The 27,399-nt window shown below is 38.7% G+C and overlaps 1 protein-coding gene across 1 annotated transcript in view; it reads right to left on the bottom strand.

Annotated features, from left to right (window-relative positions):
- Positions 1 to 6,221: 6,221 nt before the first annotated feature.
- The window catches only part of rassf3 (Ras association domain family member 3), a 47,216-nt gene continuing 26,038 nt past the window's right edge, over positions 6,222 to 27,399 (bottom strand). The window contains exons 3-7 of the mRNA XM_055020429.1: positions 13,835 to 13,942; positions 12,402 to 12,575; positions 11,550 to 11,637; positions 9,913 to 10,028; positions 6,222 to 9,060 (exon numbers count right to left, since the gene is read on the bottom strand). Coding sequence (XP_054876404.1) covers positions 8,911 to 9,060; positions 9,913 to 10,028; positions 11,550 to 11,637; positions 12,402 to 12,575; positions 13,835 to 13,942 — 636 coding nt within the window. The 3' untranslated portion in view covers positions 6,222 to 8,910. The remainder of the gene's footprint in view (positions 9,061 to 9,912; positions 10,029 to 11,549; positions 11,638 to 12,401; positions 12,576 to 13,834; positions 13,943 to 27,399) is intronic.

The raw sequence follows: 27,399 nt of genomic DNA, 5'->3' as shown, positions 1-27,399 counted from the left end.
TTGGATCAGATCAGTAGCAATAACAGGCAGGACTTTCTTAAAGAAATGTGTGGGAAGGACATCCAGACAGCAGGAGCTTGAACTTAATTGACTGATAATTTCTTCTAGAGTTTTATAATTAAGTAGTTGAAAATGTCGGTCTTCCGTGTTTAACTTCAAAACTCCAGCTATCACTCTGGATAAAGAGGGTGCTTCGGACCATTCCGCCTGCAGGTCTTGAACTCAGACCCATCGGAACCGCAACGCATGTCTTTACGCAGTGCGCCAACCGAGCACGCACCAATCAAACTGCTCGAACTCCTAAAAGTACCTCAAAGTCGGTCTTCCGTGTTTAACTTCAAAACTCCAGCTATCACTCTGGATAAAGAGGGTGCTTCGGACCATTCCGCCTGCAGGTCTTGAACTCAGACCCATCGGAACCGCAACGCATGTCTTTACGCAGTGCACCAAACAGAGCACTCACCCATCAAGCCGCTCGAACTCCTAAAAGTACCTCAAAGTCGATCTTCCGTGTTTAACTTCAAAACTCCAGCTATCACTCTGGATAAAGAGGGTGCTTCGGACCGTTCCTCACCCGGGTCTGAACTCGGACCCAGGAACCACAACGCATGTCTTTACGCAGTGCGCCAACCGAAGCACTCACCAATCAAACTGCTCGAACTCCTAAAAGTACCTCAAAGTCGGTCTTCCGTGTTTAACTTCAAAACTCCAGCTATCACTCTGGATAAAGAGGGTGCTTCGGACCATTCCGCCTGAAGGTCTTGAACTCAGACCCATCGGAACCACAACGCATGTCTTTACGCAGTGCGCCAACCGAGCACTCACCAATCAAACTGCTCGAACTCCTAAAAGTACCTCAAAGTCGGTCTTCCGTGTTTAACTTCAAAACTCCAGCTATCACTCTGGATAAAGAGGGTGCTTCGGACATTCCACCTGCAGGTCTTGAACTCAGACCCATCGAAACCGCAACGCATGTCTTTACGCAGTGCGCCAACCGAGCACTCACCCATCAAAAATGCTCGAACTCCTAAAAGTACGTCAAAGTCGATCTTCCGTGTTTAACTTCAAAACTCCAGCTGTCACTCTGGATAAAGAGGGTGCTTCCGTCCGTTCCGCACCCGGGTCTTGAAGTCAGACCCATCGGAACCGCAACACATGTCTTTACGCAGTGCGCCAACCGAGCACTCACACATCAAGCCGCTCGAACTCCTAAAAGTACCTCAAAGTCGGTCTTCCGTGTTTAACTTTAAAACTCCAGCTGTCACTCTGGATAAAGAGGGTGCTTCAGACCATTCCGCCTGAAGGTCTTGAACTCAGACCCATCGGAACCACAACGCATGTCTTTACGCAGTGCGCCAACCGAGCACGCACCAATCAAACTGCTCGAACTCCTAAAAGTACCTCAAAGTCGGTCTTCCGTGTTTAACTTCAAAACTCCAGCTATCACTCTGGATAAAGAGGGTGCTTCGGACCATTCCGCCTGCAGGTCTTTGAACTCAGACCCATCGGAACCGCAACGCATGTCTTTACGCAGTGCACCAAACGAGCACTCACCCATCAAGCCGCTCGAACTCCTAAAAGTACCTCAAAGTCGATCTTCCGTGTTTAACTTCAAAACTCCAGCTATCACTCTGGATAAAGAGGGTGCTTCGGACCGTTCCTCACCCGGGTCTTGAACTCGGACCCATCGGAACCGCAACGCATGTCTTTACGCAGTGCGCCAACCGACTCACCCATCAAGCCGCTCGAACTCTAAAAAGTACCTCAAAGTCGGTCTTCCGTGTTTAAATTTAAAACTCCAGCTGTCACTCTGGATAAAGAGGGTGATTCGGACCATTCCGCCTGTAGGTCTTGAACTCAGACCCATCAGAACCGCAACTCATGTCTTTACGCAGTGCGCCAACCGAGCACTCAACCATCAAGCCGCTCGAACTCCTAAAAGTACCTCAAAGTCGGTCTTTCGTGTTTAACTTTAGAAATCAGCTGTCACTCTGGATAAAGAGGGTGCTTCGGACCATTCCGCCTGCAGGTCTTGAACTCAGGCCCATCGGAACCGCAACGCATGTCTTTACGCAGTGCGCCAACCGAGCACTCACCCATCAAACCGCTCGAACTCCTAAAAGTACCTCAAAGTCGATCTTCCGTGTTTAACTTCAAAACTCCAGCTGTCACTCTGGATAAAGAGGGTGCTTCCGTCCGTTCCGCACCCGGGTCTTGAAGTCAGACCCATCGGAACCGCAACACATGTCTTTACGCAGTGCGCCAACCGAGCACTCACACATCAAGCCGCTCGAACTCCTAAAAGTACCTCAAAGTCGGTCTTCCGTGTTAACTTTAAAACTCCAGCTATCACTCTGGATAAAGAGGGTGCTTCAGACCATTCCGCCTGAAGGTCTTGAACTCAGACCCATCGGAACCACAACGCATGTCTTTACGCAGTGCGCCAACCGAGCACTCACCAATCAAACTGCTCGAACTCCTAAAAGTACCTCAAAGTCGGTCTTCCGTGTTTAACTTCAAAACTCCAGCTATCACTCTGGATAAAGAGGGTGCTTCGGACCATTCCACCTGCAGGTCTTGAACTCAGACCCATCGAAACCGCAACGCATGTCTTTACGCAGTGCGCCAACCGAGCACTCACCCATCAAACTGCTCGAACTCCTAAAAGTACGTCAAAGTCGATCTTCCGTGTTTAACTTCAAAACTCCAGCTGTCACTCTGGATAAAGAGGGTGCTTCCGTCCGTTCCGCACCGGGTCTTGAAGTCAGACCCATCGGAACCGCAACACATGTCTTTACGCAGTGCGCCAACCGAGCACTCACACATCAAGCCGCTCGAACTCCTAAAAGTACCTCAAAGTCGGTCTTCCGTGTTTAACTTTAAAACTCCAGCTGTCACTCTGGATAAAGAGGGTGCTTCAGACCATTCCGCCTGAAGGTCTTGAACTCAGACCCATCGGAACCACAACGCATGTCTTTACGCAGTGCGCCAACCGAGCACGCACCAATCAAACTGCTCGAACTCCTAAAAGTACCTCAAAGTCGGTCTTCCGTGTTTAACTTCAAAACTCCAGCTATCACTCTGGATAAAGAGGGTGCTTCGGACCATTCCGCCTGCAGGTCTTTGAACTCAGACCCATCGGAACCGCAACGCATGTCTTTACGCAGTGCACCAACCGAGCACTCACCCATCAAGCCGCTCGAACTCCTAAAAGTACCTCAAAGTCGATCTTCCGTGTTTAACTTCAAAACTCCAGCTATCACTCTGGATAAAGAGGGTGCTTCGGACCGTTCCTCACCCGGGTCTTGAACTCGGACCCATCGGAAACGCAACGCATGTCTTTACGCAGTGCGCCAACCGAGCACTCACCCATCAAGCCGCTCGAACTCCTAAAAGTACCTCAAAGTCGGTCTTCCGTGTTTAAATTTAAAACTCAGCTGTCACTCTGGATAAAGAGGGTGATTCGGACCATTCCGCCTGTAGGTCTTGAACTCAGACCATCAGAACCGCAACTCATGTCTTTACGCAGTGCGCCAACCGAGCACTCAACCATCAAGCCGCTCGAACTCCTAAAAGTACCTCAAAGTCGGTCTTTCGTGTTTAACTTTAGAAATCCAGCTGTCACTCTGGATAAAGAGGGTGCTTCGGACCATTCCGCCTGCAGGTCTTGAACTCAGGCCCATCGGAACCGCAACGCATGTCTTTACGCAGTGCGCCAACCGAGCACTCACCATCAAACCGCTCGAACTCCTAAAAGTACCTCAAAGTCGATCTTCCGTGTTTAACTTCAAAACTCCAGCTGTCACTCTGGATAAAGAGGGTGCTTCCGTCCGTTCCGCACCCGGGTCTTGAAGTCAGACCCATCGGAACCGCAACACATGTCTTTACGCAGTGCGCCAACCGAGCACTCACACATCAAGCCGCTCGAACTCCTAAAAGTACCTCAAAGTCGGTCTTCCGTGTTTAACTTTAAAACTCCAGCTATCACTCTGGATAAAGAGGGTGCTTCAGACCATTCCGCCTGAAGGTCTTGAACTCAGACCCATCGGAACCACAACGCATGTCTTTACGCAGTGCGCCAACCGAGCACTCACCAATCAAACTGCTCGAACTCCTAAAAGTACCTCAAAGTCGGTCTTCCGTGTTTAACTTCAAAACTCCAGCTATCACTCTGGATAAAGAGGGTGCTTCGGACCATTCCACCTGCAGGTCTTGAACTCAGACCCATCGAAACCGCAACGCATGTCTTTACGCAGTGCGCCAACCGAGCACTCACCCATCAAACTGCTCGAACTCCTAAAAGTACGTCAAAGTCGATCTTCCGTGTTTAACTTCAAAACTCCAGCTGTCACTCTGGATAAAGAGGGTGCTTCCGTCCGTTCCGCACCCGGGGTCTTGAATCAGACCATCGGAACCGCAACACATGTCTTTACGCAGTGCGCCAACCGAGCACTCACACATCAAGCCGCTCGAACTCCTAAAAGTACCTCAAAGTCGGTCTTCCGTGTTTAACTTTAAAACTCCAGCTGTCACTCTGGATAAAGAGGGTGCTTCAGACCATTCCGCCTGAAGGTCTTGAACTCAGACCCATCGGAACCACAACGCATGTCTTTACGCAGTGCGCCAACCGAGCACGCACCAATCAAACTGCTCGAACTCCTAAAAGTACCTCAAAGTCGGTCTTCCGTGTTTAACTTCAAAACTCCAGCTATCACTCTGGATAAAGAGGGTGCTTCGGACCATTCCGCCTGCAGGTCTTTGAACTCAGACCCATCGGAACCGCAACGCATGTCTTTACGCAGTGCACCAACCGAGCACTCACCCATCAAGCCGCTCGAACTCCTAAAAGTACCTCAAAGTCGATCTTCCGTGTTTAACTTCAAAACTCCAGCTATCACTCTGGATAAAGAGGGTGCTTCGGACCGTTCCTCACCCGGGTCTTGAACTCGGACCCATCGGAAACGCAACGCATGTCTTTACGCAGTGCGCCAACCGAGCACTCACCCATCAAGCCGCTCGAACTCCTAAAAGTACCTCAAAGTCGGTCTTCCGTGTTTAAATTTAAAACTCCAGCTGTCACTCTGGATAAAGAGGGTGATTCGGACCATTCCGCCTGTAGGTCTTGAACTCAGACCCATCAGAACCGCAACTCATGTCTTTACGCAGTGCGCCAACCGAGCACTCAACCATCAAGCCGCTCGAACTCCTAAAAGTACCTCAAAGTCGGTCTTTCGTGTTTAACTTTAGAAATCCAGCTGTCACTCTGGATAAAGAGGGTGCTTCGGACCATTCCGCCTGCAGGTCTTGAACTCAGGCCCATCGGAACCGCAACGCATGTCTTTACGCAGTGCGCCAACCGAGCACTCACCCATCAAGCAGCTCGAACTCCTAAAAGTACCTCAAAGTCGGTCTTCCGAGTTTGAGTCCCTCAGAGGGCCTCTCAGGGCCTGAGAGTCCCTCAGAGGGCCTCTCAGGGCCTGAGAGTCCCTCAAACACATCAGCTACATCTTAACTTTATGGCTCATTTTATTCTTTAATCCTAAATGCATTTCAGAAAGACGGCATTTTATGTGTCTTCAGATGAGGCTAAGCATTTTAATGTATCGCCCTCTAGTGGCTGACGGAGTACCATGCCTTTGCTGAAGTTGAAAATATTTATTTGCGCTCAAATAAATTCCAAATTAAGCACATAGTATTTTCAATATAGCACGAAGAGTACTTTCTGATTTATATATATGCAAAATCAAGGTTAAATTCACATTTTGTAGACTCCCTCCTTTTGAATTGTGTGTTTTTAACTAATTGAACTTGTAATATGAGGAGAAAGTATAACTTCGGAGGTTTTGTTTTAGTTGTTCCACTAATTTTTGATGAAAAAGTTAGGAAATTGAGTGATAAATGGCAACCTAGTTTGGTATTGAAACACTTTAGTCTTTTTTTTTTTTTAAATAATCAGGAACCAAGGCCCAAAAAGTGCAGAGAAACAAACTTGATTAAAAAGGAAATAAAAAAAATTCAACACTTAACATAAAACATGTAATTAATAGTATAACTTCACACAAAAAATATTCCAATAAAGGTTAAAATACAGCAGAGTGTGACGTCAGTTTGGATTTAACAGCAAAAATATTTACAGATTGAAAATTTCCCCTGGATTTAAAGCAACAATCGGCCTGGTTTGATGTCAAAAAACTGCTTATAAGAAACACAAAAAACACCAGTAAGGCTTTAATTTTTTTATTCCATGCAGACTTTCACATCATTTTCAATCAAAGAATATGGAGGCAATAAAGGGGGAAAAATACCACTTTGTCTTGACAAGAAATTGTATATTAGAACCGATTTGTCTTTTAAAACTGCTAGTTAGAAAAATGACCAATTTAAGCATTTATAGATGTTTTAATTTTGTTAAAATCACTTATTTTGAATTCAAATCCATTCAAGTCGATGTTTTAACTTGTAAAAACAACCATTTCTCTGACTAATTTTCACAATTATTCTGGGACATAAAAGATTCAAATTCTCAAAGCCCCTTTTTCCTTCCATAAACTAAACCCAGTGTTTGATATAAGAATAAATCAGGGTTAATTTACCCTTTAAATAAAACTCTAAATGTTATAAATTGTTCCCTGAATTGGGAAGAGGCCTCTGGTATCATTTTGCTCCTGGCAACAAGACAAAAATATCTTTGGTTATAACAAAAAAAGACAAAAAAACAGCAGAAAGAATAAATCTATCAGACGAGCAATGCATATTTGACACAGATTTAAGAAAATAGCTGCAGTAAATGACCGCCAGAGGGCGTCATTGTACAGCAGTCCCTGCAGCACTATCAGCATGACGTCATTCAGCGTCAGCAGAGAAAAAACATCAGCCATCACAAATCCTTATTGATTGTCTTAATACTCCTTTAAAGACTGATTGTGTTTTTTAAAAACAAATTCAAACAAAAAGCTCCCAAAAGTGGATCATTCTTACAATAAAACATTTCAGTGAAACTTTTTGCACCTTCTTTTTCTTAGGATTTGCTTTCCTGTTCTCACTTCCTGTTTCCCTCTGGATTATCTCAGCTTGATAAAAGGAGGTCAGAGCTGGACATTTCAACTTGACATTTAACACAATCTTCCTTGTAAACATCTCATATTTCATTCCTACTTCCTCAAACTCACTCAGTCGACTTCCAGAAACTATTTGCATCTCATCACTTTTTTCTCCACAAACTAGATTCGCCTACTGTCACTGAACTTAACAAATATTTCTACTAAATCTAACTTGACAAGAATATGACATTTTCTGCTAAAATATGTTTCAATTCAGTACCCAGTGCTTAGATTGAGCTGTACCAGTTTGGAGGCCCATTCCTGCCAGTGCAAAGAAAATAAAATGGCGTGCTTACTGTCAGTAAAGCGTACAACTTGAAATAATAAAAAAGAACCTCAATTATGTCATAATTATGAGTTTCCAGCTGTAAAACTCAGTATTATGACTAAAGCTCACAATTTCGACTTTATATCCTATAATTACAAGGTTAAAAATGAAGATTATAACCAACACTTAACCGTATTTGATGTCATAATTTTGTGACAGAACATCAAAAATAGGAATCTGAACGTTAAATTAAGACTTAACCACTCACAATTGACACAAAAATATTTTGCTTTGCAAAGGCAGCAATGTGCTTCCATACATTTGCTTTATGAAGCGTCAAACTGGTTATGGAGCCCAAAATGTGCCAAAAACCAATGTTAAGTACAACTGACTCAATTACATTTTAGGAGGCTCCAAATGCAAACCTGTAATATTATTAATATTTCAAAATCTAAAACTATAAACAGTAAGTATTAGAAGTCAAAAAAGTGATAAACGTCTGAGAAAAACATATTTATATTCCATAACTTTTCAGATTTTTTGTCCAAGAAATACGCTACATAAAACAATGATTTCTTCAAAAACAAAATATTTAATAATCATTAATAGTGATGACTTATCTTAATATTATAGCTAACTAAATTATATATGGAAATTAATGTTTTTAAAAAGTGGTCAGACTCTAACATCATGCCAAAATTCAAAGAAAAAGACAAAAATGACTTCAACATAATATTGTACTAAAAAAATAAATGTAAAAAAAATTCAAAAGTTTTATATCAAAATGTTGATCTTGGATTTTTGTTTTTTTGAAAAATAATAAAACATAAAACCATTTCAAGACATTTAATATAAACTACTTTAGGTAAAATAAAAATATACATTTTTGAGTTTGGCACATCTGGGACTCCATACTTTTTGTGAAAAACGACTTTTTGTAGAAATACTTCTCCTTTTCCAGCTACATCCAGTTTACCCTTCTTATTTCCTCAGAGTTTTTGTTTAATTGCAAGCATCTAATTCACTCATCATCTAGTAAAAGCCCTGATAAACTATTCTCTGTCTGTGTCAAAAACACATTTGTTTCTTCCTCGAAACAAAACAAAATAAGACTCGCTTTTCAAAAAAAAGGAGAAAAAAAGATAAAGCTTTCCCCATATAAATTAAGAAATAATATTTACAAACCTTTAAGACAAAGGCATTAAATTAAAAAAAAATACAACCTCAAGTCTTTCACCAGTTGAAACAAAGTGAAAGAAACAAAAAGGAATCAAGATAAATTATGTGACAGCAGAAGAAAAAACAACGAAGGATGGTTGAGAGGAAATAATGTGGCACATGAATGGATCTTTGGCGAGTGAAGGAAGTCTAAAAGTTCATTTACTTTCTTATTTGTCCTTCTTGTCTTTTATCCAAACCATCCCTCCGTCCAGGTGCTGGTTCCCTCCGTATTAACAGCCGCCCCTCCACCAACACGTTCACCTCTGAGGAGATTAACGACAGAAAAACGACATCCGTTTGGTTTGATGGAGGGTAAATCCTCTACGAAGGCGATCCGACCGCCATCATGGCCTCCTGCAGTCTCTGGCGACAGACTTCATAGCGGCGAATGATCGCTTCCTTCTGCTCCTGCTCCTCTTTGTCAAGTATCCGGAGAAAGTTTCGCAGCTCTGGGATGGAGAAGGCGTCCCACTGGAGAGGAAAACACAGAAATTTATGTTTCTACAGAAACGCTGCAAAGACTCAAAGTGTTTCAAAGTGATTTTGTGATGGACAACAACAAAGATGTAGAAAACTGCTAAGGAAAAAGAAGGTTATGAAAATCTGAAAAGTGAGGCGTACACATTTTTTAAAGTTGACCTTTTGTTCTTACTTGAACAGGTTAGGTTAGGTCTATGGGCGATACAAAACATCTACATTTTTTTGGACATTATTCTTAGATGATGAGATTTTACTCTGCTCAGTTCTGCCTTTTTAGGGTGTCTTGTCACTTTAAACCCTAATAAGCTGCTTCTGGCCACTCCCCTCCAAACTCAAAGTTAAAATCCACACGTAAAAGTTGCTGCAGAAAATCATACCTCTTTGAAAAGCAGAAGTAGAGCCTCCTGCACGAGAAGCAATAATACAGAAAGTGGTTTCTGATAACTCTCCCAGCAGCCATTGTACACCGCATACAAGGGGAAAACCAGCTGTCCTAACATGCTCTAACTCAGCTTGGGTTGCTAGTAATGGGCTGAGCTTGCCTGGAGTTGCTAGATAATGATGCAGTGCCCATGGAATGTGACTTAACAATTGTGAGGTTTTTGAAATGACTCATTTTCCAGACATCAAAAAACAAACTTTTTGCCTCCCAAAAAAGCTAAAATATATATTTTTTATGCGCTTGGGTTGTATTTATAATAAGCAAATGGAAATATTAGAAAAGCCTAAGAGGTTCCCTTTAAGGTTGAAATGAAAGAAGAACAGGAAAGAACTCAGAGGACGACTGGGAAGAACAAGAAAACAAAGTGGGAACTGATTTGGGAAGAGTCCAGCTGGTCGCACCATAACTTCTCCGGTCTGTTGTTCTCTGAGAACGAAGCTAAGCGTGTCGAGGTCGGGTCCGGCCACCAGGCGAAGGAACAGCGGCTTCTCAACGTCCGCCAGCTTGCACACATACACTGCAACACACAGGGGGGTAAACGTCAACACACATCCATACAGGTGCTATGGTATAAACTCACCTGGATGGGTGTGGCACTTTAACAACCACCAACTCTTTGAGAAACCGGGGTCAAAGTTCAACATCCAACTGAAATGTTAGAACCTTGAATCATTCTCATTTGCTAATTCCTAAAACAATTGGTTATTCAGAAGCTTAAATATAGTAAAATGACATTTAAAAAATGTGATGTAATTTTCCTTAAAGTTTTTGATTCACGACATCAGAGTTAATCAGAGCCACACCTCAGGATTTATTTAACGACAGAACTTCAAACACATTGTCTCGTCATGGGAAAATAAACAGAAATAAGCCAAGATATTAGACATCAGTTCTGGTTCTAGTGACATTTAGATGCCTCAAGATAACACATTGCAAAAACAAAAAATCTTAAAAGTCTGTTTGTCTAGTTTCTACTGCAAATATCTTAGATTAGTTGAAATTAGACAAAACACGCGAACAAGTACGGTTTAAGCAAGATATATGAGCTTAATTGAATATTGATGAAAAAGTTCTAGTTCCATCTGCAGATTATTTCCCTTATGAAACTTTTTCCCATGTGGAAAGTAAAACTAGAGGAACTAGTACTTTTTAAATCAATATTAACGCGTTCTTTATATGAAACAAGCTTTTATTTCCTTATAAAGTTGCTTAGTTTTGTCTTGTTTCAAGTGTACTAAGATATCTGCACTAGAAACTAGAAAAATACTTGGTAGGATTTGGTGTTTTCACAGTTTACTTTGATTTGTTCAATCAAGAAAAATTGTATGACCCAGTTACACCGATTCAGTCAGGAAGAATGGTTCAAAATTACATAAAATTATTGAGATGATGGTCGAAAGGAATTCAAAAAGTTCAACTCATTTCATAGCTGAAAAATTATCCTAAAATAGAAATTTAGCTCGATTTAAAACCAGACAGCGAGGAAAAATATATATGTATATTTGGAAATTAAGCATTTATTACTAAAACATTCCTCCATTTCTTGCCCACAACACAGTAAAAATGTTGACTTTCTAATTAAAAGTCAAATTGAAGCCTTTAAATTTTACATACATCTCTGTCTAGACACAGCCTTTAATTAGCAGACACGGTTTCACTCCAGCAATTATCGCAAACCAACTCAGGAGGGGCAAAAAAGAAACTCCACAAATCCATATAAATATTCTCCTGATAAATAACTGAAGATAAACATTTTAAAGCTCATTTTGGAGGTTTGTGGGTGATAAAGCGTCTTCTCAGTCTGAGCTGTCAACTCGACTCAAACAGAGGTGAAATCCTACACCAAGTGTGTGTGTAGTATTTATACACAGTGTGTGTGTGTGTATTCCTGGGTATCCCTGGTGTGTTGTCGCAGCTGGGTGAACCCTGTGGTATTCAACACGAGGGCGAGGCTTCCACACATCAGAGCTCAAGCAACTGATACTGCCTGGCATGATCAGCATGAAACTGCATCTGCGAAACGGTGAGGAAGACTCACCCTGCTCGTCTCTACGGCAACGCTTGTACAGCGCGTACTTGGCCGGGTTGTCTGCCACCGTGAACTTGTTCAGCAGCGCCATGATCACCTGAACGCACAAAAACGAAAAGTTACTCATAAACACTAAACTACAAAGATTTTACAACTTTAGGTGAAATTGTGGATTTATTTAGGGAAACTCTCCTAAAGATTTTCCATCTTAAATGTTCAGATTTTACGAGCTTAAAATATTTGTTTATTAGCTTCTTTTAGTATATTTCTAGAATTGCATAAAAGGTTCAAGAGGTTATGTAACAAAAATTGAAGAATATGCAAATTTTTAATCAGTTTAATCAATTAATTGTCAGCATAATTGATTATTTTAAAAAAAAAACACACATTTTGGATGTAAAATAAGGAAAAACCTTATGTTTTACCAAAACCTCCTCAAGAAGTTTTAGCTTCACCAGATTTAAATTACTGTAAAAAAAAAAAAAAAAAAAAAAACTCCTTTTAAGCACCTTTTGATATCAAATTATGAATTGGTGAATCAGAAACTTGTCAAGTGAAGAGCCCTACAGTTTATTAACGTTATTAAATTTATTCTTGAATTGTGGTTAGGAGGCCGCAAGAAATCAGTCCAGGAGCCACAAAAGGCCCCCAGGCCCTAATTTGAGCATCCAAATTATCAGATCTGTAAAATTTTTGAACCATTTAGAGTTTTGTTGCCTTTCATTTGGGCTAAAGTGAAATATAAGAAGCAACTTTCTGTTTTGTTTTTCTGACCTTGACTTCATCTCGTTTGTCATCAGATCCTCATTAAACCTCGCATGTGGCTGTGAGCTGAAAAGTGCGTCTGTGTGTGTTTCCCACCTGCTTGACTGTGTTTTCGGAGCTGATGTGGAGAGTGTTGATGACTCCTCGCGGTAGATAGAAGGCTTCTCCCATCGTGGCTCCTCCCGCTGCCCTCTGACCTCCACGCACCGTCACCGGCCGCCTCAGATCCATCATGACCTTGACGAAACCAGTGTACACACCAGTAGGGTTCTGAAAGATGGACAGTTGCAACATCAGCTCAAAACTGCAGGCACGAGTCCCGGGAGTTTGTCATTCAAGATAAAAAAGGAGAGTAGAGATAAAAATCAGAAAAAAAGAGCAAAGACAAAATAAGGTGTGGCAACAAACCGCTCTGGTGTCGGTGAATATTTTGTTACGGGACTGAAAAGTATCTGGTCCGAGTTGTTTATGAATCGCCTCAACATTTACAGGAAGCAAGGAGCTACAAACCATGAGGATCTGCTGGTTTTCTGTTCAAATTGTTAGAAATAGGGATGCAACTAATAATTATTCTAATTATCAATTATTGTATTCTTTATTCTGACGATTAATTGGATAAAAATAATAAGCAGATTTAATTTAACCTGAAGCTTTTTATATAAAATTAAAAGTATTATTATGATAATCAATTGGTAAATTATTTCAATAATTGATTAATCACAATTAATCCAATTAACCGTTTCAGCCCTAGTTAGAAAAAATGAAAAAAACTGCAGCTTCAGTGAAAAAAAAAAAAACTGAAAACATTTATAGATTTTTATTCCATGCAGCTAAATATTTAATCTGAACTCCAAATGTTTTACTTCACAGAAGGCTGAGGCAAAACTCTTTATGAAAGTTTGCACCACCATTTTAGCAGTGAGCACAACTTCAAACATCTGTCAGTGCCAAGGGAAACACTGTAGGGGAGAACAATAGCAGGAATAACATCACGGTCTGATGTGAGTGTTCGGGAATGCAGGGAGCAGGAGAGAACCGGCCTTAATGCTGAAATTCTAGCAACAACCTGGAACCTCGAGTGTGAACTGTTGTTACCTTCTGCACAATCCACATGTTCTGAATCAAAAGATACCACCGTTTAGCAGCAGAACTGAAAGTTTTCAGCACTAATTTAACTCCTTAAACAGGTTGGGATAGGTCTGTGGCCCAAATAAAACATGTTCAATATTTACAGAAAATCTTCCTTAGATGAGATTTTGAACGGTAAAACGCTCGTCTTATCCAGCAGCCATGTAATTATGTAATTGTGGCTGTTTTAGAAGCAGCTGAGACCCAAATAGCAGCATAAAATCAAAATACTCCTTCTGAAAGCCTCTCAATATTTTTGTAGTGCTGGTTATTTATTTTACATCTGCCATTACACTCCTAATTATGCTGACTGAAAAATTAAAGTTGTTTTTACATGTTTGATCAAGATTGTGAAGCTATTGGTGTGTAGTTCAGCATCATACGGTAAGGTATCCACTCACCAGAGTCATTTTAAGGTAGTCTCTGGTCAGAGAGTTGTACTGGTCAATTTTCTGCTGGATTTCTTCCCTGCTGAACTCCGTCCGTACTTCTCGTTCCTTCTCCACATCCTTCAAGAGACGGGAAATAAAATAAAAACGTGAAGAGATATACCAAATCAATCTATTCAGACAACAATAACAAGACCATCTAAATGACTTATAAAAGGTTTTGTTCAGTTCAAATATTACACAAAACACTCAATGAGTCATTTGAGTTTTTCTTGCATTAGAGGCAACATGTGAAGGGCCTTCCTGCTTCAGGGTCAACCCATGATCTCTTAAAAATCAGCCCCATGCTAGGAGACTGACTGCTAATTTTAGCATGTTCATAGGAATAAGACTGGAAATAAACACAAGCCTAAAGAATTCTTTAGTTTGATTAAAAGCTCACTTCCAAACAAGACACAGATGTAGTCTGTGACTCAAAAAACACACAAAACATAACTATGGTCACATGTCGCAGGCGACTGTGTTGTAGTTGTAAATACGCAGCGCTCTGACCTCAGAGGTCATTAAATGTTTTATTACATAGCCAACATGACTCCAAAGAGCTCAGATATTCATAAAAACAAGTCATAAAGTGCCGCTAAAACTTCAGCATCAATAAATCTTCATAAAAAAATAAGTATATTTACTTTGTTTTGAACTTTTGGAGCGTAAATGGGGATATGACTCTTTAAAAACAATTAACTGACTGAGCGCAATGTTGACAGAAATTGGCTACAGTCCTTAAAATTAGGTAATTGGATGCATACGGCCTTTAACTGCTTCATTTCTTTTAACCAGTAGAGGTTTTCAGGCCTAAAAATCAACAAACTCAAACGTTTAAAACTCAATAAAATCATTCAAAGAAACTAACAGCATGTAAATCCCAGTGCAAACTCTTTATCTTTCTCTGGTGTATCCTGTGCTTAAATGGGCATAGTGCAGCTCCCCTCTGCATCTATTAAAAACCACACACACAGATATATACACACACACACACTGCAGAATCCAGTAAGCCTCTGAAGCACGTACACCCTTATATGGAAAACACACACAATGCTGCAGGAAGAACCAGGGTGCCAATGTAACAAGTGTAACGAGTCAAAAGGTTTATGGCTCTGAGAAAATCCCAGTCTCTTTAAAAACATTAAAACAATATAAACTGAGAAATCTGAAAAAATACAAACTTCAGTCTAGTTCGTATCAGAACATATACAATTCTTCTGAGTGAAGCAATCAGAAGATATGACACTGAGCTACAAAAAGCTGCAGCAGCGATTTATTAAAAACCAATCAATAAATTTATTAAATAATTTTTGAAAAACCTAAATTATTGTTTCAGACCTGATCAGCAGTACAATAAAAAAATTTCCAACTTATTCATGATTTTATTCTTTTGCAATGGAAACCTAAAATACAAATAAGCTTGCATTTTTTTTCTCCATCTAACAGTTTGTAGGTCTTTATTTTTCTTGTACAAGCACTTTGAATTGTCTTAGGCTGATAGGTGCTATATAAAGTTGCCTTGCCTTGCCTTATTCAAGTCTTATATTCTGCTTAAGAACTTGAAATACTTAAAAAAAAATGTGGAAAACTTTTTATCTATTTTTTATGATTCAGAACCACTGAATGCTGCAATAACATTCATCAAAAACACAAACATTACTTCAAAAAAGTTTAATATTTAATCAAATCTAGTCAGCGATTCATTGGGATTAAAGAAGGAAGACAGACATGACGACATCAACGTATCTGATTCATCAGATGTTTAACAATAGAACCAGAGGCAGAATAAGATCAATCAGCTTGAAAGATTTATTCATTGATTCTAAATCTGTCTGGTCAAACTGTTTATTTTTTCCCCATCATGGTTTAATCTCACCTCTAAGCTGTGACCGGGTTTAATGAGACAAATCTGATCACCAGGAAGTGGCAGGTAAAGCTGATTATGCGCCTCATGAGGAAAGGGAAAGTTCAACAAGCAGCTAAGCAGTTGGGCCTTTATGTCATCTTATTATAGTGGAGGAATGAGGGCGACTTAAAGGGGCTCTATTATGAAAAATTCGTAATAGACACACATATATATACACACACAAGTATAAAACATTTTATATGTTTCATACTTCCATTTGAGTCTCTACTGCTTCTAAAATCAACCCAAGTGCTTCAACAAAACGGCTAGCCGTTGTTTTGGCAACAAGTTCATGTTTTTTGGTGTCAATTATACAATTCTTCATCTTTGAAAAGCAGAAGTGGAACCTCCTGCACAACTAACAAGAGCGCAGGAAGTGGTTTCTGGATGGTAAGTCAACAACAAACCCTGTCTTTTCCAGCAGCCATTATACAGCAGTCAAACTGCAGCACAAACATGCGGGATGGGTTGCTAGGTGACAGTGCCTGCTGATTTGTGACGTTACGTTCTGGAGGTTTTGGAGACGCCTCATTTTTCAGGCACCAGAAAACACTCAAATTAAAAATGATTTTGTTTTAAGTGCTCGGATTGCTTTTAGAAGAAAAAAGTATTTGCATGTTTTGAAATTCTCCAAATTGCAGTAAAACAAACCTTGTTGTATTGAAATTTCATGTGGTAGGCCAACAAAATGTGCACAACAGTGAAGTTGTTTATGTGATTTTAGGCTTTTATTTATTTTTCTACAAGTAAATATCAACTAAAAATATGCATGCCAATCAATAAGCCCAGGGTAAGTGGAGGAGCTGCACAGATCCTGAACTCCACAAATGCCCTTTATTAAGGAGCAGACAGAATAAAGCTGCTGTTGAAAGAAACCAAGAAGTCCTGTTTGCACATTTCCACAGACGTTCTTAACCCACTCTGGATTAACAGATTACAATTTCAGTTTCTAGTTAAACTGGTTGGAATTTACCCCAAAAGATTAGCAGCTGTAATCAAACTTAAAGTATTGAGTCAATACATAAATTCATAACTTTCATCATAGTCGTGAAAATATGTTTTTTCCTATGTTACCAATGCCAATAAAACTCACTGAAGTCTGTGTTTGTAAAAAAAAAAAAAAAAAAAGCTGAATCTCTACAGTGTGATCAGATGGAGTTAAACGGGAACTGGGAGGATAAGAGCGACCGGATCTAAACAAACAGGAGAAGTGCTGCAACACAATGGGGTCATAGTCCGTTTTCAGGAACAAAGCGAATCCTCCCACTTAGGCCGAAAGACCGACACTAAACCGACAGAGCAGCAGCCAAGAAACACATTATTATAATCCAAAAGGTGTCTTTTCTCTCAACTTTCACCAAACTAACGGGTTTATCTCTGAAGATGTAGTTGCTCCCTTCAGTCATTGCATCAAACTACTAAATATTTCAGATCAAGCGAGACAAATTAGGTGGAGTAATAATTCACTTGTTGCACAGAGCAAAAAAAAAAAAAAGCAGAACTTTGCAAAACCGAAAGCAGAACAGAAAACGAAAACCATAGTTTTGTCAGAGAGGGACAGGACTTTCTTTCTCTAGCCTTTTATCACACACACCTGTAGCATTCCTGCCTCTGTTTACCTCTGTCACGCTCGTCTGACATCCTCCGTCTGTAAATACGTGACATCACCACAGGAGGAGTCTGGGCTTTTCTGGGCCCAGACTAAACACACGGATTTAGCTACAATTTAGCTGAATATTGCAATATTATAATTATTATTTCTGTATAAAAACAATAAAAACAGAATGTGGGTCAGGGCTCATTTGGAGGCACTTTCTGCATTCAGCCAATTTTAATGGAGCAATTAAAAGACTTGAGCGCACCAACAAGTACTTTACAGTACACGTCTAGTTAACATGACAACAGAAGGAAACCATGGAAAAGATGGTCACTTTGTGTTGCATCAAATATTTTTGTAAGTAGATTTTGATTTAAAAGTCATAGTTTTGTCCTAATTTACATTTGAATTGTGGTCTTGTGGGCCCTCATGCCTCACTTTGAGAACACTTCCTTTAAACACTCGTCTCATCTGGAGTGAATACATTAATAAGCTCCATTATGACTTGTTTTTTATTTATGTTAGTATTTATTTCTCTGCGCCTCCTGGCTTGCAGCCTGCTCCTCTGTATGTGGCTTCCTGTTGAATGGAGGGGGAAGTCTATTCGAGCCACACCTTTCCTCTTGGCATTCCTGCACTAATGAGACCAACTGGGCCCGTGAAAAAGCACAACAATGTGCTTTAAAGTGCGGCTCACACCTTTCCTCTGGTGCAAACAGAAACAGACACTTCAAATTATTTCTAAATGAACCTTCTGGGATTAATGGACTCATAAATCATACACATAGCTTTGCCTCTGAACACTATTTACACCCAAATAGTGTTATCCACAGGAAAATTTTATTTTTATCAATCTGATAATCTTCTAACAATGAAAAATGTTAAGTAGAATACAGTATTCTACTTTTATAACAAGTAAAACTACGTCCATCCAGATTTTACTGAAAAGCCAACTTTGCTGCACCCAAATCCGCTGTTATCTAATTTATTAAACTTGGCTAAATATAGCAAGTGTTTTGAAAGAAAGTGACCCGAATACTGTAGTTTTAACAAAGTAAATTCATTCAACTGATCCCATAAGAATGTGAAAACTGGATGCCTTCTTTTAACACAAAAAACAAGTTTTGGGTCTATGATGAATAACATCCCTTTCCAACAAAACCACATAAAACAAACTAGTCTTTATTTTATTTTACATGAGTCCTTTTGATTCTACAATTTTGGTCCATGTGAGAAAAAGTTTGGTCTAGAGGTTCTCAAAGATATTATAGTAATGTTAGGAATCTGAAGCATGTTAAATGCTTCAAACTTTTATACGTTACTGTAAGTAAATCTTCAGCGTGAGAATTATTTGTTTTATCAGGATTTTTCTGACATTTTTCTCTAATGCCACTAAATTTTTTAAAACATCCCAAAAAAAATTTCAGTCTGGTTCAGCTGGAGTCAAATTAGACATGATGCAGAATCGGATCTTCAGAAAGCTAATTGTAGAAAGTAGGGCTGAAATGATTAATCAAGTTAATCACAATTAATCCTTTACTGAAATAATCAACTAGTTTTGTAATTGATTAATTATTACCTGTAGCAGACAGGATGTAAAAAGAGGCAATCTGCCAGAAAAATAACACATTCAGAGCGGTAATTACGTCAAAACTGCACTAAATATATTAGGAGTAAAATGATTTACTATTCAGTTATTAAGAATAAAAAAAAGAAAAACATATATAAGTAAAAAGGTTTAAATTTAAAATGAGAAATCTGCAGAATGTGCCAAATGTTTCTCTTCAATTAATCATCATATTTCTAAAATAACTGCGAGTTGCAGCCTGGTAAAGCTGCATGTCGTATACATCACTGAAATGCAAGGTGGATACTGAAATAATGAGATGTGGGAAAAACAAATAGTTTTAGCTTTGAAGAAGTTGATCTGTAAGGATTTAGATGATCAGCCTGTTCATGTGAAATCTAAACACTAATGACACTAATGAGTAATTTTACCAATGAAAACTCAGTTTTGTAAGCATCCAACAAGGCAAACCAGTCAAACTTCCCCTTGCTAACGTCCCAAACAAAGTCGAGTTTAACTTGCCTCAATCAAAAGATGTCATTTAAAAGAAAAACCCAGATTTCCTGGTACAGAAAACAGAGGTTTGTGTTTGAAGACCAGCGAGTAAAACCTGCAGACTAAACCTGCTGAACCACAAGGAGTCCAGAGCCAGATTTCCTCGCAGTAATGAGGACCACACCGGCATTGAGCTGCAGAACTGCCTGCACATTTCCACTGGGGTCCAATCAGTACCACAGTACAACTGTGTCACAGGACTCTGTTATAAAACCGCAACAAGTGTGTTTGCGGAGGCCACCCAAAGATGGAGCTCAGTTCATTACCAACATCAGCAGAGGGAGGAGGAGGGGAAGTAAAGACAGATGAGACAACATGAGCTGCAAAATGTGGAACAAAAAATGAAAAATGACACAAGAGGAGGAAAAAAAAGCTGATGGGTTCTTCCAATGCAAACCAGCAGGGAGAAAAGAACAAGAAAATCCCATAAAATTACAATGAAACAGCTCCTTCCAAGTTTCGCATTCAATAAAAACATTTCCACCACAAAACAATTTCAGTGTTTATCAAATACCATAAAAGACAAAAAACTGCTGAGAAACGGACCCATTAGCTTTTCTTCACAACAAACCTTTCCATAGAAACAGATGTATCAGTTGATCTGTTAATTCTGAAGTCATGCCTGTTTGCAGATTTGTTAACTTCAATATTATGCAACATTGAGAGGTGTGTGTGTGTGTGTGTGTGTCTGTGAGTAAGTATTTGCTGGCGAAGATTATGAAACTTCATGGTTCCGACCTTGGAAAAAGATAAGTTGCCTTGCGTTTTCAGACAGCAAGGCAACAATAACGCAGAATGGTTATCCTTCTGGTTTATTTTATTTTTTTAGTCTGTATTTTTTAAGTAAACTCTAAAGATTGTACAGTGTTTGAGATTGGTTGGTTTTTTAAAAGAAAATCCTAAACAAATTGACTATAATTTACCTTTTAGTGAGCTGGTTAAACTGGGGGCCATTAAAAGACTAAACACGCTCTAAACAAGGTCAAGCAATGAAAGGTACAGCAAACAAACAGCGGCTGTAATGGAGAGCACTGGCAGCAAAGTTCACAGCAGAGTGAAGCAACACAGTAACCATCAATGTTATCTGTCATCTTGGTTACTAAATAAACCCTGAGCTGCCAAACTCCTACAGGAATGGCTGCTTTCATGACGTGAACGCTTATTTTCTGAAAACACGTCGAGTTTAGCCTGAAGGACGGAGGGAGTGTAACATTACGACACCGTCAGCTGTAATTTATCGACACCTGAGCTGTAAGGTTTCTGTTGCACAAGATTTGAAATGTTATCCTGCTTTACTTCATCCATACGTTTTGGTTTTTTTCCATAAATGAGAAAAGGTTGGGCTTCTGTAGCTTCAACGTTTGTGTCATTTTCACACAGAGAGAGTCGGTCTTTATTATTAGGGGTAGCTATCTTATTTGACAAGCATGTTTTACACCTTCTATTTATTTAGACTTTGAATTCAGATCAACTCTACTATATAAACTATTAGGACCTGCCTACATTTTTCTTTTAATTACAAGAATAAAAACTAATTCTCACAAAATGCTCAATATTCCTCATTTAAATTTTTTGTGTCTGATTTTTTTCATAAAATCATGACTTTATTCTGGTAATAATGCCTTACTCTCACATTATTTTGACTTTATTCTTGTATTATTAAGGCTGTTCTATTACTTCATTCTTGCAACGAAAAAAATCATAGGCAGGCCCAAATGCTCTGCTACAGAGTTGACTTGAATTCAAAGTCCAAATAAATAGAAGCTGTAAAACATGTCTGCCAAACAAGATGGCCGCTCTGGGCGCCGACGTCCCTCTGAACTATGGAAACCCGAGGACTGCATTTGTGAAAAAACAAAAACTTCAGTTAATAAAACTGATTTTTCATCCATCCCTACTTAGCAAATCTAGAAATGTTTTATTCAGATTTTTTGTTTTTGCATGATCATGCTAGGAATGTTTATAGATTACTTTTGCTATAGTAAGAAGTTTGGAAGCCATCCATATTAAACATGTCCAGCTCTTATAGAGAAACTAATGAAATTCACATCAAACCAACTCATCAGGTTTTACAAGGTGTGCATCCATTTCAGCTATCATCTGCTGTGGGAAAAAGCTTATTTTTTATTATAATAATCTCATTTTAGCTTTTAACTAAACAAGGATCCTACAGTCAGAGGCTTCACAGTCTTTGATTGCACCCAGTCTGTGTTGCAGAGGAAGTAGAGCTCAGTAAAAGAGCAGCTTTAAATTACATGATGCATCATAGTTTTGTATTTGTTGCAGGGCTACAATGATGACAAAGCGAGGTGTGTCTGGGTGCAGTCTGATCATAGTCTGAAGACAGGAAACAATACCTATGAGATGTGCATGACTGTATATGGTTTCCACCTCGACTGCAGTGGAAAAACCCTTTTTATATTTGTAACCCTCTGACTGCCTATCATCAAACTGATCAAAACACAGGGTGATAATCAACCAAACAGAATGACACAGACTTCACACCAAACACCCACAGTCTATTTTTATGGCACACACAAACAATGACTGGTTATAGATACTGTTATTAAGTTGAAACCCAAAATTAGGATGTTTCAAATTACAAACTGGATATATAAAACATCTTTTATGTAATAAACGGGTTAGAGGACATTTTAATAATATGTATTTTTTAAAACTTATTTCACTGCTGCTTTTAATTAAGTAACAGTTTTGTATCACAAAGTAAAATAAAAATTTAGATATCTTTAAAGAGAAGTTGTGGATGATGATGCTAAGAGCTGGAACGACCTCCAGCAGCAGCCAGTCTCGCAGCGTATCTTAACGAGCACCTGACTGAAGACGGTTGCTATCAGGTCAACATCCAGGGACAGAGATGATATTTCACAGTCAGTGCTGTTGGGAAGCACTGCTAATCCACCTCATTTGCTTTTGCAGCTACTCTTTTAACATCTTTTCTGAAATAAAAAATCTATTGTATTATCACAGTATATGTTGGAGAAATTGTGATATTATTAATCAATTATTTGTTATTCTCATTGATCTTTATAATGTATATTTATTTTATGCTTTCCTTTAAGTTAATCTCATTATAGAATTAAGAATGTTTCTTGTATTGTTGATTTACTCTGATTCCTTTCTCAGAAGGCCTCACTGACAGAGAGCAGAAACAAAATCTTCCTGCAGGTTTACCTCTTGGTGAAGAGCTCTGCTTCGGTTGAGTTGCTGGCCTCCAATAAAACCATTGATCACTACATATTTTATTAATCTTTGTGCCTGGAAGGACATTATCTAGTGCAGAATGATTGTGTGTTAGTTAGTGAATAACATTTGACGCTGTAGTTGCTTGATGAGTTGTTTCCCCTCCCTTTAGAGCTACAGCGTCCTTGTGATTAGGGATCCTAGAAACAATAAAATAGAGGAGCAGACAAAATATGCTTCAGAGCGGTAGGAGATTGTAACTGAAGCACATCTCTGTCCGTTCTCCTCGCGAGTGAAAAAGAATCTAACTCTTTTGTCTTTTCTGTCTTTGTTAATGTATGTTTAACAGGTGTTAACCCTAACAGTATAATAGGATGCAATTTATTCCACTAAAAACTTAAAAATCTCAGCTTGCATTTGTTGTTACGTCTATATTTAGAATCACAAGCTGATTTCAGCTTAAGTAAAAAGTCCAATGAGGCTTTGGTTGCACTAAACCAAATTTTTAATCAGATAAATTGAAACATCCTGCAGATTTTTGATTAGCTACTTAAGCTTTAATGCAAGTAAACAAAATTAAATTTGGTTTTTAAATAAGAAAATTAACATTTATTGCCTAAAATACAATATTCCTTTAGTAAACGCTTGATTATTTCTAGCAAAGAATGCAGACGCAACTAAAAAAATACCTCTAGCATCAACATGTGAAAACCTCCAATTATTAATTTATTAATTTGCTAACCAATTAATAATTGGATAACAAAAGGTGCTTAACAGTATATTTACTTTGCTAAATTTGAACCAGAAAAGGTTTAAGAACTTCATCATGCTTAAATAAATGATCTCTCACTTCCTGTGGATCTGTGTAATTTTTCATTGTTCTACTTTCACTCTCCTCTGCACACATCAAAGCGAGCAGCAGACCACCTCAAAGATGGCTGCAGTTTGGTGATAATGGCAGCCTGGAGATCACAGTCGCTCAAACTGCTCCCAGACGAGCTCTGGGCTGCAGAGCAGGAGATAGAATCGCTTATGGAGCACAGTGGCAACCCAACAGCGCTTCATTCTTTTTAGCTTTACGTCACATGAAGATCATTTACTTTGGGATCAGGTTCTAGTTCCAGCAATAATCTGTGTTTGGGGAATTATCTGATTACCTGTCACGGGAAGCATCAACGTGACCTCGAAGCAAATACAAATACAGCAGAAGAAGTTAAAAAACCTCCTTAAAACTTCACAGAGCTGCTGATGAGCTGAGAACAACATCAACATGGTCTTTTATTAAAGGACTCTTAAACATTTTCATTCTCTTTTGGCCTGTTTTAGAGTCAGAACACAATATTGATTTACGTTTCTGCAAAAACAGGCGTTTGAATCAGAACAAAGTGAAACCAAATCAACCCAACAGCTCTGCTCAGTCCGGTTTATTCACCTAAACCAGGGTGTCCAAACTGTGGCTCGGGGTCCATTTGTGGCCCTTCAGCTGATTTTGTGTGGCTCCCAACTGCTGTTCAAGAATGATACAAATCTTGCCTGTCCAGCTTGCAGATGGAGACATTTTATTTTAAATCTGGGTAAAATTGTTACTGAAAAAATTATCTTTTAATGAAAAAATGTTAAGTATGACACAAAGTGTTGATAACGAACATTGGAAATGGAAACTTACCAGAAAGCCGACTTTTCTGCAGCTTTTACTTAATTCATTAAACTTGGCTAAACATAGCAGGTATTTTGAAAGAAAATGACCCATTTTTGTTCATACGAGTGAGAATAAATTTGTTTAATTGATTCTTTAATGCAGCAACTACACTAATTCCTTTTTAAGATTTGTATTTAAACTGAACAACACTCTTTCCTAAAGAAAAACTAAAAAATTGGACACCTTTATTTGCTTGATTTTATTATTATTTTCTTGGCCTGTGAGTACTTTTGACTTGACAATTTTGGGCAACATTACAAAACGTTTGGACACTATTGAGTTTATTTGGCTCTCCCAGTCCTTGCTTCTCAGTAGAGTTTCTCTTTTGCAGATAATAATCTTAAACTAAGCCGAGTTTAGGCGCAATTTATCATCAACCTAGTCCTGATAAACACTGTTCTCCATGACGCAGGTAGTTCTTTTCAAAGGCAAATTTATCTTATTATGAAACAACACACTGCTCTGTGAAGGAGCTGTGTGTGTGTATGTGCGTGTGCATGCCTAAAGGCCTCTGGGTCTGTTTTAGAAGATAGTGAAGGCCACACAGAGAACTGGAGAGGCAGAGTCTAATAAAATCTTAGAATAAAGGAAAAGCGGTGTTTCACACCACAATGATGCAATGAATCTCAAAAAGGAACTCTGACTTAAGCTTTAAAATATTACAAAAGCAATCAGAAGATCTGGACCCAAAACCTGCAAAGTTAGCTAAATCATTACACGCTTTGCATCTAGCAGCTGTTATTCTTGAGCTCGAAACCACAAAAATCATGATTTAGTGGTTGGTAGTGTCAGCAGGATCCAACCGCAGACTGGATTGAATGAAACTTCACAGCAATATTTTCCATTAGTTTTTCAGATTTAAGTTCTGATAAATACTTTTTAGGAAATTCTACATTTTTCCAGACTCTGTAAAGACCTGGATTTTGTTGTTGCGAAGCAAACTGAAAACAGAGAGGACGTTCCAGGAAGTAAGAAATCAGGTCAAAAGTTGGACAAAGGAAGGAAATCTAGTGATGGAAAAACATGGAAATGCCTTTCAGTACAAAAAATAAAAATTCAGTAAAATTATCAGCTCTACCCACTGGTGACATCTAAATATGAAACGACTACAATAGTCCTTTAAAAAAACATTTACTTACATTTTAGCATATGTTTTTCTTGGACATAAGCATATGGAAAAAGAAAAGCAAAAATTGTTCCCAAAGTTCAAAATTCTTAATACTAACTCATACCTAAACGTTAACAGAATTTAAAATATAATTAAAAATTTTTTTTAAAAAGGCTCAAATTTGTGCTTCAATGGTGCGGAAATAACCATTGAAGTGATCAATTGGTTATAAAACATCCAAAAGTTCAATATTCAGTAATAGGACAAGCTTTTTCATAAGAATAAAACAGTTTTCATTTGGCAAACATAAAAATGTCTCCAGGAGGTCAAGCAGTGACGCTAAGAAGCTGTTTTTAGAATGTGAGAAAATAAATGAATTAAGAGAGAGATTAGATCTCCACCACAACGGCAGCCAGCCCGTCTTCAGAGTGGCCTTCTAGATAAAAACTAAGTGGAAATTTTCCCACAGTAGCAGATGAGGAAGTTAACGTCCAACCGTAACTCTGCTTCAACTCTATCTGGGATTCTAAAGAAATTTCCAACTCAGCCTGACTATCGTTTTGAGCGTAATGATGCAGAAAAGACCGGACTAACAGGACACAAAGTGATTGTGACAACAAACGGGAAGGAGAGCTGAACACCAGCAGAGAGGCGCAGGCTGCAGCCAGGTACCAACAATGAAACATAAACCAACAGGCAGAGGAAGCGAGCGCTGAACAGCAGCGGAGGATCCGCAAACAAATCCTTTATCTCACTCTGTCAAGCACACAATGATGTCAGTCGTCCTGGACCCATTTGAAAGGCAAACAGGCTGGATGCGGATAAGGTGGAATTACTACTTCCTCTGCAGAAATACATCCGAGTGAACTGAAACTAAGTACTGCTCCTGAAGTCATAAGCTGCTTTGGAAGAAGAAAAAGTCAAACCAGAGGGAGTCATATGAATTATTTCAACAATCTGACAATGTTAAACTGACTAGGGATGTTTTGATAACAAAACTAAAATAAACCACAAGTTATCACAGGTGTTAGCGTCTTTACTAGCTTTTCTTTTGACTGAACTCACATTTTGCTTTTGTGAATTATTTTTCACAGTGCAAATCTAAAGCTGGCATGTTTACATTTAGTTTGGATATGACTTGTTGATCATTTGGAGTTCCAGTTAATTATGTGTGAACAAAATCTATATGACTGGCACGTTCTACAGATTTTTTAATCAAACTTTTTAAGCCATTTCATACAATATATGATTTACTAGGGCTAACTGTTAGCCCTAGTAAATTTTGCAGTTTTGTATTAATTACTGCTTTGAATCTATTGTTTTCTCAGCAAATGGCCTTTCTGGGGTCTCAATGCTCCAGTGAACAATTGACTATAAAATTAGCTGACAATTACTTCAATAATCAATTAATCACAATAAATCCAGTTAATTGTTTTTGCCTTATGTTTTGTATAGTTTTGGATTGATCACTGCTCTGAATGTGTTTTCTCTCCAAAGTGCCTTCTTTTGAATGTGTATACCCCAGTTAACGATTAACTGATTACTAAAGGAGTTTATTATTATTTCGATAATCAATTGATCACAATTAATACAATTAATCATTTCAGTTTTAAAATGAATAGTGCTCATGGATTGGCTGCTTTGCAAACGCCAGTTAATTCAATGTATTTATATAGTGCGATTTCACAAAACACTCAAAATTACAATTGGTCAATAGTGGAATTATTTAGAAATAAGTTTAAGTCGGCCTGGTACCCAGAAAAATCCACAAATGCTGAACTATTATTGGTGAGGATCCACTCTACTTTAAAAGGAAGACTATCTGATAATGATATATTATTTCCCTGTTACACAAAATGGCAAATAAACAGTAATGTTCAACTTACTGGTTTCATTCAGTTC

Source organism: Poeciliopsis prolifica, unplaced genomic scaffold (genome assembly GCF_027474105.1).
Source record: "Poeciliopsis prolifica strain line A6 unplaced genomic scaffold, Auburn_PproV2 SCAFFOLD067, whole genome shotgun sequence".
Classification (NCBI taxonomy): domain Eukaryota; kingdom Metazoa; phylum Chordata; class Actinopteri; order Cyprinodontiformes; family Poeciliidae; genus Poeciliopsis; species Poeciliopsis prolifica.
Note: the sequence above shows the minus strand (reverse complement) of the source record. Positions and strands in the feature narration are given on the sequence as shown.